The 12,841-nt window shown below is 40.2% G+C and overlaps 2 protein-coding genes across 4 annotated transcripts in view; one reads left to right on the top strand and one right to left on the bottom strand.

Annotated features, from left to right (window-relative positions):
- The window catches only part of HERC6 (HECT and RLD domain containing E3 ubiquitin protein ligase family member 6), a 57,532-nt gene that overhangs the window by 21,331 nt on the left and 23,360 nt on the right, over nt 1–12,841 (top strand). For 2 of the 3 annotated variants that reach the window (XM_070372162.1, XM_070372161.1), the window contains exons 9-12: nt 952–1,076; nt 1,795–1,854; nt 4,599–4,692; nt 9,079–9,268. In XM_070372162.1, coding sequence (XP_070228263.1) covers nt 952–1,076; nt 1,795–1,854; nt 4,599–4,692; nt 9,079–9,268 — 469 coding nt within the window. The remainder of the gene's footprint in view (nt 1–951; nt 1,077–1,794; nt 1,855–4,598; nt 4,693–9,078; nt 9,269–12,841) is intronic. The other variant, XM_005897788.3, reaches the window with a different exon arrangement.
- PYURF (PIGY upstream open reading frame) overlaps nt 6,889–12,841 on the bottom strand; it is an 88,075-nt gene continuing 82,122 nt past the window's right edge. The window contains exon 3 of the mRNA XM_070372163.1: nt 6,889–7,394. Coding sequence (XP_070228264.1) covers nt 7,335–7,394 — 60 coding nt within the window. The 3' untranslated portion in view covers nt 6,889–7,334. The remainder of the gene's footprint in view (nt 7,395–12,841) is intronic.

Below are 12,841 nucleotides of genomic sequence, written 5' to 3'. Positions count from 1 at the left end.
TTCCAGGGAATCTTCCTGACCCAGGGATTGAACCTGTGTCTCCTGCATCTCCTGCATTGGCAGGCAGATTCTTTACCACTGTGCCACCTGAGAAGCCCAACCATGGTCACTAACCATCTCTAAAACTTTTCATCACCCCAAGCAGAAATTCTTTATTCCCCCTCAAGCAGAAATTCTTAACCATTAAATAATAACTCTGAGTTCTCCTCTACCCCTGACCCCAAGTACATTCTAATATCCTTTCTATCAATTAGCCTGTTTCATATAAGTGGAATCATGTTTTTATATTGGGCTTATTTCATGTAGCATAATGTTTTCAAAGTTCATCCATGTTGCAGTGTGTGTCAGAATGTCCTTCCTTTTGTGGCTGAGTCATAGTCCATATGGGCTTCCCAGATGACACTAGTGGTGAAGAATCTGCTTGCCAACGCAGGAGATGTAAGTAAGAGATACCAGTTCAATCCCCAAGTTGGGAAGACTCCCTGGAGGAGAAAAATGGCAACCCACTCCAGTGTTCTTGCCTGGAGAATTCCATGGACAGAGGAGCCCGGTGGGCTGTAGTCTATGGGCTCAAAAGAGTTGGCCATGATTAACCAACTGAACACACAGTATTCCATATTCATCCATTGATGCTGTTCCTGGACGTGTGTTGTTTCCATCTTTTTGGCTATTGTAAATAATGCTGCAATGAATATTGTCATACACATATCTGTTTGAGTCTCTGTTTTCAATTCTTTTGTGTTATTTCACTTTTTAAATGATAAAACTAAGGCTCAGACCAATCAAAGTGGCCCAGGCTGGGAAATGGAACAGCCAGCCAGTCTGATGCCAAGGCTTCTCCCACCAAATCCCACTGCCTGAGCAGGTTCCATGTGTCTCCCACCTGTGTCTTACTTACTACTTGGTGTGTGTGTGTATTTTCCTGATCATTCTTTTTTTTTTTCTTCCTAGAAGGATACTAGTTCCACCAGTGTTCCCAGGAAAACCCTGCCAGAAATAAGCCGAATTAACCAGTCTCTGACAGAAAAATGGATGGCAGTGGCAAAAAGAAGTATAGAAGATGAAGTGGCTAAGAGGTGGCTCTATCTGATAAAGTAGAAACCACTTTTACTTGGTTCTGAAGCCTTGGTTCATTTTATCATAGACATAAGAGAGAGGGGTTGGCTTTGTCATTAAATTATTTGCATTTTAATCTTGATTTAAACCATCTGTAGTTTGAAGAAGTCATTGACATATTCACTGATTCTTCATTTAACTGGGCTATATTGAAGACGTACAATGTGCCAGGTACTTTGATAGGTGAGGGAAATTCAGGAGTGAATCAAAAATGCTTTCTGTCTGTCCCACAAAGCCATCCCCAAGACTGACTCTTTTTATAGCTTCATAGTTTATTCTCTGGAGAAGGCAGTGGCACCCAACTCCAGTATTCTTGCCTGGAGAATCCCAGGGACAGGGGAGCCTGGTGGGCTGCCATCTATGGGGTTGCACAGAGTCATACACGACTGAAGCGACTTAGCAGCAGCAGCAGCAGTTTATTCTCTGCAGCTCCACAACTTTCTGTTTTCAAAAGGGTGGATTTTATTTAAATCTAGATGACTTGATCAAATCAGCTATGAAAGATTTTTATGAGGTCTAGCAGACCATGCACAAAGTATAGCAAGAATTTGGAAAACTCTTAAGAGAGCAGTTATTATCGTTATTAATGATTCCACATCACCAGTTATATACTGAGTAAAATAAAAGGAACATGCTAGTAGTATGTTGTGACTTAACCTTATTTTATTATTTTTGCAGTGAAATTAGAGTGATATTTTCATCTCCTGCTTGTCTGACTGCAAGTTTTTTAAAGAAGAGGTAATATTTATAATTACCTTTATTTAAAGAGACTTACCTTTATTTAAAACACTGGAGAATATTTTAAATGAAATATTTAGACTCAGTCATTTTAATTTGTGAATTTTGTTATCTATGAACCAAAAATCCAACATAGAAAACTCCATGGATTGTTACAGAATTCTGTTTTATAAAGGAATTTCCCATTGGACTACTACAAATTGTAATCTCTAATTTACATTGTTCCTTCCTCTGCCCTGCCCTCCTGTGTTATCTGATTGGCAAGAATGGTGTTTTTTCCAGAATCTTTGTATCTAGGAGTGATCAATTCATTCTAACTTCACTTATGTACTTAGAGGCCCGGGCTGCACGTTGAAGGTCTTATTGTGAGCCCAGTAAGGAAAACACATCCTATTTATTTTAACTATTAACAGTCGTATTACCACAGAGGAGAGTCCAAGTTCTCTGCTACTTGGTTTGACACTTGATCTTAGTAGTTTTATCATTTCCTTTGTTAAATGCTGAACACTGGGTCAACTGTTCCTTGCCCTCCCTGTTTGATCTCCAATAATATACCTGGGAATGACTGAAAGATAAAGTGAGGCAGGTTAAAAATTGTAAGAGTTTATAAGAGTGAACATCGATTTGAATCACACAGCACCAGTTTGGAATTGGTGGAGAGCTCCAGTGGCAAGAGCTCAGGGAAAGACATAGAGAAGGCGCAGAAAGAAAGGAAGCATTTGATTAGCTGTATCTTAAAGCCTAGTCGGCTTTTTTTGTTTGTTTTTTGATTGGTTGTCCTTAGGCTTTGATTTCATAACTTTGAGGAATTTACAGGCTTAGATTTTGGTTTGCTTTTGTAGGCCACCGTGGCCTGAGATCCACTGCAGTGTGATGGCCTCCTTGTATAATTAATTTAGCAATAACAAGGGAGTGGGGTGGGTAGCAGCATAAAGGGGCCCTTAGGCTGCCCTTGGGCTTACCTGGTGGCTCAGACAGTAAAATGTCTGTCTGCAATGCGGGAGACCTGGGTTCGATCCCTAGATTGGGAAGATCCCCTAGAGATGGAAATGGCAACCCTCTCCAGTATTCTTCCCTGGAAAATTTCATGGGTGGAGGAGCCTGGAAGGCTGTAGTCCATGGAGGCGCAGAGTCGGACATGACTGAGCGACTAACATTAGGCTGCCATCTGTCTTCTCTGGAGGCTGATGCCTACAGGTCTGCTTGCAGCTGGTGGGAACTCCTCCCAGTCCTCCTTTGCTAGGTCACGTCCTGTCCCTCCCTTGTTGACTTGGCCTCAGGTTGGCTCACAGGTTCAGAAGATACCTGTATACAACCGCCACTAGGCGGTACTCTGTATTCACTTAATCCCTATTGCAGGTATTTCTCAGCTTTGCTTCTTAACCCAGCTGCATGCTCAGCCACTCCTCAGGGAGACTGGAGGAACTGCTGGATCCAGAGGCTTCACCTGGGAACCAGAGAAGCCCAGGGAAGCTGAATGTCATGGCTTCCTTCACCCCCTCTTCTAACCTCCACAGCTCATGAGGCAGTTGTCATTTGAGAGTCCCACAGGGCATCCCTGTTTGTCTCCACATATTTAGCCAAAGACAGGAGATGAGAAATTAAGACGTTGCTTCTCTCTGCTCTCTTTCTCTCCCATTTGCCTTCCTCTTCTTTCCGTCTTTCCAGGCAGCAAAGGAGGGGATTCTACCATGCAACTCATTCTCCTTCTTCCCCACTGTAGCCTTAAGTTAGTTCTCACTACATAGAGGATAATCTTTTCTACACTAAGAATATTATCTTTCTAAAATTTCCATGTTCCCTTCTCAGGAGTGAGAAACCTCAAGGTTTGATCTTAAGATGCCAAAGGTTGCAAAGGAAGATTTATTTTAAAGGGGAATTTACAGTAGTTTGTTTTAGTACTTGCATGAATGTTTTAGCCCTAGTATTACAATTGGTTGGTTAATCCGGTAAACTTGAAATATTTTTAAATAATATATTATAAAGACAAATTGTTATATAGAATGCAGGCTCCTCAAATATTATCAACACAACCCAGGGAAATGCCACACCTAAACAAAGGCTTTGTAGTATTTCTGAGGGGCATGGCCAGGTTTGGATTTTTAAAAATTAGCAATTTGGAATAAGGCAGGTCTTTTCAATGTGGGAGGGGAGGGTTGGGGATTTGATTAGGACTGAGGAAAGGTACCACAATCCAGGACAGATGGAAACATCAAGGCAAGGATTTTGAGACAACAGATGCAAAGAATTTTAGGGCATAAACTGTTGATTGTGTTCCAGGAAGTTCCTAAAGTGAACAGTCAAGCCATTGGCCTGGGCAGGAGTGTCTTGGAATAATAAAGTCATGCTAACGAAACAGTGGAATCCCAGTGGAATCCCAAAGTAATGTAAATATCGATGGAAAATAGATGGGGTTAGGGAGTTTCAACTCCCATAGTGCAGGCTGAGTGTAAGGGTAAAGGATCTCAGTTCTCAGACACAGCATGTAAACTTTTGCTATTGTTAACTGTCCAAACTTGAGATAATAAATTGTTACCTGTTTTCTTTTAGGAAAACATAAACTTAAAAAAAAGAAAAACAACTTTTGGTGCCAAGTAAATCGATGATTTCAAAAGAATGCAAACTTTAAGTAAAAAAGATTATATCTAATTTTGTAGGATAAATAAAATTACACATAATGATATATGAAGTTAGAAATATTCTTTTAATCTGTTTATTTATTTTTGCATTTCCTGCATCCAAAGAGAACCTGGAGAAATGATTTCCATTGATGTGGACTTAGAAATGGCAAGAGATACCTTCAAGAAGTTAACAGAAAAAGAATGGATTTCTTCGATGGTAATAAACAATATTCACTTTAGAAATAGAGCAATATAATTTTTTTACAGGAACCAATTAACCAACAGTTAATTTTCTTAGGAGTTGAGTGAGATAGAAATGTGATAGAGGAGGGGCTAGTGTTTATTATGCAGTTACTATATGGTGTGTGTGTGTTAGTTGCTCAGTTGTGTCCGACTCTTTGAGACCCCATGGACTGTACCCACCAGGCTTCTCTGTCCATGGAATTCTCCAGGCATGAATACTGGAATGTGTTGCCATTTCCTTCTCCAGGGGACCTTTGCAATCCAGGGATCAAACCCAGGTCTTCCACATGGCAGGCAGATTCTTTACCATCTGAGCCACAAGGAGAAATACTACTGATTTAGGTGCTGGCATTTTATTTTCCAGGGCTTCCCAGGTGGCACTAGTGGTAAAGAATCCACCTGCCAATGCAGGAGACACAAGAGATGCAGGTTCAATCTCTAGGGAGATCAGGGAGATTCCCCTGGAGGAGGAAATGGCGACCTACTCCAGTATTTTCTAAAGTTCAGTTCAGTCGCTCAATCATATCTGACTCTTTGCAATCCCATGGACTGCAGGACGCCAGGCCTCCCTGTCCATCATACTCCTGGAGTTTACTCAAATTATGTCCATTGAGTCGGTGATGCCATCTAACTATCTCATCCTCTGTCGTCCCTTTCTCCTCCTGCCTTCAGTCTTTCCCAGCATCAGGGTCTTTTCCAATGAGTCAGTTCTTTGCATCAGGTGGCCAAAGTATTGGAGTTTCAGCTTCAGCATCAGTCCTTCCAATGAATATTCAGGACTGATCTCCTTTAGGATTGACTGGTTGGATCTCCTTGCAGTCCAAGGGACTCTCAAGAGTCTTCTCCAACACCACAGTTCAAAAGCATCAATTCTTCGGCGCTTAGCTTTGTTTATAGTCCAACTCGCACACCCATACACGACAACTGGAAAAACCATAGCTTTGACTAGACGCACCTTTGTTACTGAATGCTTAAATGTACAGTAGATACAGTATTTCTTTTTCAGTATGAGAAAAACAATGTTTAAGAAGTATAATTTATGAAAAGAGCATTATGGGATTCATATGTTTGCTGCTGCTGCTGCTAAGTCGCTTCAGTCGTGTCCGACTCTGTGCAACCCCATAGACGGCAGCCCACCAGGCTCCCCCGTCCCTGGGATTCTCCAGGCAAGAACACTGGAGTGGGTTGCCATTTCCTCCTCCAATATGTTTGGGGACCTACCAAATAACAATAGATGGATTGACAGAAAAGAAAAGTTCTACTCTTGTACAGAACAGCTAGGAATAAGGGTTTATACACCAATTTTAGGGAAAGGATAGAAAGGGCTTCTGTGAGAAAACAAATGAACTTTTCAGGGAAACAGAGGGGCTTTTAGGCGGATACATGGAAGATAGGATAGTTTGCAGTAAGGTTTGTTGATGCAATTTCTCATCCAAGCTCAAGTGCAGGGTCTTTTCCCTGGCAGTGTAGCTCACTTGCCTGCCCAGTTAGGAGGAAATGTATGGTTGCTTCATTCTTGAAGCCTCTGCCTTTAGTCAGATGAGGAAAGCTCTGAAAGCTTCTTTCCGTTCATTCTTCTATTAGCTGTATCTCTGACGTCTTCAGTCTAAAATCATCTTTATACTGTTGTGGGTCCCTACATTTTGAAGGGAAAGGGGGAGAGAGTTTCTTAATATGCAGTAGAAACTATTTTAATTTTCAAAGTGAAAAAGTAAGAATAGTAAATGTGATCAAGTATATTTTTAACAAAAATATTTAGGTGATGTGGGAGATTACTTGGTGTGCTATACTTAATATAAGTGCTAAGAAACATTAGTTTTGAAGAATACTCTATAAAAAGGGGCCCTTAGTGAAGCAGCTTTGGGACCACTGCATACTATTATGGTGTCATGATGCACACAGGTAAATCAAATACTCTGTGATGTTATACGCCAAAAGAAATCTAGCTTTTTTGACCCTATTTTGATGTTATTTGACTTTGTACACCTTTCTCATGTATACCTAATAGCATTCAACAGAAGTCATGTTCTTCTGAATATATGAAAAAACAAATTGCAAGAACATTAATGGAATAATAACAATAATATACAGTACTTCACAGTTTATTTTATGTATCATCTTACTTAATCCTTATGTAGAGGCAGACATTCATAGTTAAAGAGTATCTAAGATCTGTTAGAATAAATAAACTATTGGTTCAGAAACTGGCTCCTGTGATCAGAGGACCAGGAAAGACTGAAGAAAGAGGCAGCCACTCCAGATTGGAAGGTGGCAGGTTTAATAAGCCAGGGAACTTACAAGGTTTGTCTTGGGTGACATCGAGATGAGTAGGTCTCTACACCCAACCCCTGGAATCTTCAAGTTCATACAGAGGCATTAACTGCTGGGTTCAGTCACATATACCATCCAGATGGTCTCAGAATACCTTACTCTCTGAAACCAGGGTCCTTGGAACGTACCAACTGTGGGAACAGTGGGCAGAGCATACATTCCAAACACGTGGGAGTGGGTGAGGAGGCTTTGATTGCCCAGGTCCAGTTCAAGGGGCAACATCGTCTTGATTACCTCTTCCAAACATAAGCTCCTCCAAACAGCTTCGAAATCTCAATGGCTTATTCACACAGTAAAGATTTTTTTCTCACACCAAAGTCCAAAGAGGGTTGAGGTAGGAGGCACCTGTAGGGAAGGAAAAAAATATTATTTTTTCTCTCCTTATCTTAGCTTCATTGGCTGGGACCTTGCAAATTACACTAAGAAAAGATAGACAAACAAGAGAAAAGCAAGTTTATTAACATGTGCATCCTGCATATAGATGGAAATACTCAGTGATGAGTAACTTTAAGGAGTGGTTAGAATTGGGGCCTCTCTAGCAACTCTGATAGCTCAGTTGGTAAAGAATTCGCTGGCAATGCAGGAGACCCTGGTTCGATTCCTGGGTTGGGAAGATCCACTGGAGAAGGGAAAGGCTACCCATTCCAGTATTATGGGGCTGTCCTTGTGGCTCAGCTGGTAAAGAATCCACCTGCAATGTGGGAGACCTGGGTTCGATCCCTGGAGAAGGGAAAGGCTATTCACTCCAGTATTCTGGCCTGGAGAATTCCATGGACTATACAGTCCATGGTTCCCTGGTGGCTCAGAGGTTAAAACATCTGCCTGCTTGTGGGAAACCTGGGTTCGATCCCTGGGTCAGGAAGATCCCCTGGAGAAGGAAATGGCAATCCACTCCAGTATTCTTGCCTGGAGAATCCCATGGATGGAGGAGCCTGGTGGGCTACAGTCCACGGGGTCGCAAAGAGTCGGACACGACTGGGCAACTTCACTTTCACTTTCACTTCATGATAGCAACTTAGCAAATGAAGAACAATAATTTTGTAGAGAAGTGAAAAGACAAAGGAAAAGGACTTTGAGCTTCTTAGATGGCAAATGGTGGAAGGCAGATATATGAAGAAAGTAATGGTAGATAAGGGCTAGGTAGTAAGGTTTGCTGTGTGGCGGGCCAGCTCAGCTCTGCTAGTGAGATTGTTATGCCCTTCCTGATATGGGAAGTTGTGGACAGGAGGACACCTTGATGAGGGGAGTTATGTTCTGTTTTCAGGAAGATTGGGGAGGCCAGAGAGCTCATTCTGTGTCTACTTTTTCTCACTTGCCTTCAGCTTAAAATAATTGTCATGTCAGAGTGGCATATTTGGGCATGGCAGATTCTGTTACCCTCCCCAACTCCACCCAAGCTCATTCAGGGGTGACTCAGGCTCATTCTCTGTGGCATTCTAGGCCCCAGGGCCATAAAATTCTCCGGTAGATCTTTCATGTTGATTGGCAGATGAGGAAAAAGGGTGTGAAAGGTCACAGAGAGGCTTCAGGGGTCAAGCCTGGAAGTATCATATATCACCTTCCCTCACATTCCATTAGTTGGAACCTGGTCACATGGCTCCACCTAACTGCAGGAAGGCCGGGCAATGCCATCTTCCTGTGAGCCCTGAAGGAAGATGAAACAGGATTGGTGAGGTGAACATGTGCCATTTTCTCTGCTACGGTATATTTTAGGTGAGATAGATTTAGGTATGGATCCCTTCTAATTGAGCAACCTTCACGATTTGTTCAGTAGGTCCAGGCATGTGATTTCACTTTTATTTCTTTAATTGACTCCAACATAAAATAGGGAAGACGGTTCTCACATACTACTTTAGGGGGATTTGGGATATCAAGGAGTGATGGAGTTTGAATAATAGGTTTTAGGAAAACTAAATTATTATTCCATTAGGAACATAGTAGATATGAAACCTCTCTTCTTATATCTTGTTTCTTATGATACTGTATCTAATATGTCCTGGGCCTTTCCCTGATTGTTTTTCAACCACAGATAACCGCATGTCTCAAGGATAATCTGCTTGGGGCTCTTCCATGTCGTTCTTCACACCAAGAAGCTTTATCAGTCTTCCTTCTGCTCCCAGAGTGTCCTGTCATGCTTGATTCCAGGAACTATATAACTCTGGTGGTTCCATTTGCAGAGGCTATTCGTAAAATGACCAATCAATCTTCAGAAGTCCTGAGTAAGCTTGATTACTTTTATGTCACTTTGTCTGTATTCTCAATAGAATACTGTCTGAAATAGAATTTGTGACAGATTTTAGATAGATTTGAAAACACTATACAAATGTTTGAGTATGTGATATGTGTATTATTGAAAAGATTAACCTAAAGCTATTGTCAAATTCAAGTTTGTGTGCCCGACACACATTGAGGGCAAACAAACAGAAGCATTGGCGTTTGGGGCAGAGATAGGTCTATTTCAAGTGCCAAGCAAGGAGAATGGGCAGTTTGTGCTCAAAAGACCTAAACCCCCTCATGGGTTTCAGGAAAGAGTTTTTAAAGAAAAATTTTCATGGAGGGCTGCTGAGTGTGTCTTTCTTCTGATTGGTTGGTGGTGAGGTAACAGGGTGGTGCTCTAGGAATCTCAGTCTTCAGCCTTCTGGTTGTAAACAGTCTGGGGTTCAAGTGCTTGTGCTCAGCCTGAAGTTACCATCCTCCACCTGAGTGAGAGTCTTAGTTCCTGTAACTCAGAGATATATGTCAAACTGTCTTATATATCCTTTGAGGTGGAACCAGGACCCCACCCCATCCCTCCACTATTGTTTCTTGACTGCTTTCCCTTTGTTTCTGCATTCCCTCACTTTTCTAATGAGTAACAGTTTGAATCTGCCCTTTGAAACTCAGGGAAGGTCTAGGAGGCTGAAGCCTTTTCCCTGCAAACAAGAAGCAGGGAAGACGCAGGAAGGAGACACAAGAAGGCCCTTGTACTAAGGAGGACCACACAGGATCCTGCTTGATTTCGAAACTATTATAATGGGCTTCATTGGTGGCTCGGTGAATCCTCCTGCAATATAGGAGACACAGGAGATGAAGGAAACACAAGAGACATGGGTTCAAATCCTGAGTCGGGAAGATCCCCTGGAGAAGGAAATGGCAACCCATTGCAGTACTCTTGCCTGGAAAATCCTATGGACAGAGGAGCCTGGTGGGCTACAGTCCACAGGGTCTCAAAGAGTCAGACACGATTGAGTAGATAATCACTACTCTTATTATTACAAAACATGTGTAATTCTTAGACTTGGTCATGGACTCGACCTCAGAATTTCACAACCATAGAGAATTCAGTCAAGATAAAACCATACTTTAAAATTTTTTGTTTATGGTGTTTTAAAACTTTAGGTATTTTGATCAGACATGAGAGGAACAATGTTTATCTTTGTGTTCTTGTTTTTTATTTTATTCAGTGCTTTGAGATGTCCTTTTATGACTTTGAGCTAATGTTCAAGGTCCAAAGCTTAAAAGATGCAAAGATGATACATACAATGAAATAGCCACCTAATTTCCCTCCCACAAAGCAGTTACAGAGTAGAGTTTCTTACATAATGTTTGAAAGGTACTCTATAAAAACATATAGAAATGTATTCTTTTTTTTCAAATGGTAGCATACATACTTCAGCAACTTGCTTTTTTCCACAAATCACTATATTGTGATTTGTGGAAATCATTACATTACCTGACTTATATGAATGCTTTATTCCAATTTAATGGCTGAATAGTATTCTATTCATGTACGTGAATAGTTGTTTCTAAATTTTTGCTCTTATAACAGTTCTAACATACATTTCTTTGTATATATATAGACCCAATAATTTTGCTTTCTTACAATTATAATTATACATATTTAATATATATTTATATGAATATATTTATATATATATTTACACAAGCAGAGAAATTTTCAGAAAGCAAAATTACTGGATCAGATTGTGTGTGCATTTTAAATCTTGAGAGATTTTGCCAAGTGACCCTCCACAGACATCAGGGCCACCATATTGCCCAACTTAAGTGGTCACCATTCACATTATCACCCACCCTTGGAATTGGGCAACATGGCAGCTCTGACAGAAGATGTACCGTTTAGACATCATCAATTAATATGAAAGCGTCAGCCCGCCCATTTCTCCACAGTGTAAACCAAACTTTGGTCTATACCACTCTGAAAAGAAGAATCTATTTCTTGTTCTTTTTTGGCCCTGCCACATGGCTTGCTTGTGGAACCCATGCCCCATGCAGTGCGAGGGTGAAGTCCTAACTACTGGACTTCCAGGGAATTTTTAAGAATATCTTAATTTAAATTGTCTCATTATGAGTGAAGTTGTGCTTTTTTCCCTATATTCAGTTATATTTGTATATCATACTCTACAAACCATCAGTTCTCTCCTCTTACCTATTTTCCCATTTGTTGTTAGTATCTTTCTTTTCTATTTGAAGTTTTTAAACTACTAAGACAGTTCTTGTATTTATTTTTGGCTGCGCTGAGTCTTCGTTGCTGCGTGCAGGCTTTCCTCATGGAGGCAAGCGGGGACCACTCTTTGTTGCAATGCAAGGACTTCTCATTGTGGCGGCTTCCTGTTGTGGAGTATGGGCTCTAGGCATGAGGGTTTCAGTAGTTGTATCTCTCGGGCTCAGTTGTTCCTTGGCATTTGGGATCTTCCTGGACCAAAGATCGAATCTGTATCCCCTGCATTGGCAGGTGGATTCTTAACTACTGGGCCACCAGGGAAGTCCCAACAATTAATTCTTTATCCATAAGATGAGTTGCAATTTTTTTCCTTTAGGTTACTGAAATTTTTTACTTTTTGGTATTTTTGCCATGCGTAATTATTTTTAAACACTTTTATGCAGCCTACTGTATTAACATTTTCTTTTATGGTTTCTGATCTTTCCTCAAAAAGTTTATCTCATGATAAAATTTAAAGATTTCCCATGTTCCTATTAGAATATTCATTGTTTTATTCTTTTAATTAATTTTTATTGGAATATAGTTGATTTACAATGTTGTATTAGTTTCTGTTGTATAGCAAAGTGAATCAGTTATACAAAAATCCACTCTTTTTTAGATTCCTTTCCCATATAAGCCATTACTGAGTACTGAGTAGAGTTCCCTGTGCTATACAGTAGGTTCTTATCAGTTATCTATTTTATATATAGTAATGTGTTTATATCAATCCATCTCCCAATATATCCGTCCCCCCATTGTTTAATTTTTATGTTTAAATCTTTGAACTACATGGAGTTTATCTTGATTACACTTCATTATTTTGGATCAGTTTCCAGTTGTCACACATTTATTAAGTGATCTGCTTCATTCCCTGATAATACACAATGCCTCTTTCATCATATACCAATGTCTCATGTATATTTGATTCCATTTGTGAAGTCTGCTACATTGTCTGCCTTTCATGCATCTGGGTCATACTATTTTAATTACATTAACTTGAAAATACATTTTAACATTTGACTTGTTTGTTTTCTGAGAATTTTCTTTTAAAGGTACAGAAATTCAGTTTGTAACTCAGTGATACTAAAATATTGTTACTGAACTAATTTAAAAATATATCCATCTATCGTAGGTGATCATAAAGTCTGAAAACATAGATAATTTTTTTTTCAGATTAAAATTGTCTTTGATCACATTTCGTGTCTTTGTGTGTATATGTGTGTGTGTGCATATGTATTCTGTGTTTTCACCTGTGTGTATTTTCAGACCTTATAAATACCCTGTGGAATTTTCAGTTTGAAAATCATGAAAT

This window comes from Bos mutus, chromosome 6 (assembly GCF_027580195.1).
Source record: "Bos mutus isolate GX-2022 chromosome 6, NWIPB_WYAK_1.1, whole genome shotgun sequence".
Taxonomy (NCBI): domain Eukaryota; kingdom Metazoa; phylum Chordata; class Mammalia; order Artiodactyla; family Bovidae; genus Bos; species Bos mutus.
The sequence above is the reverse complement of the archived record's forward strand: the minus strand, read 5'-3'. Positions and strand labels throughout refer to the sequence as shown.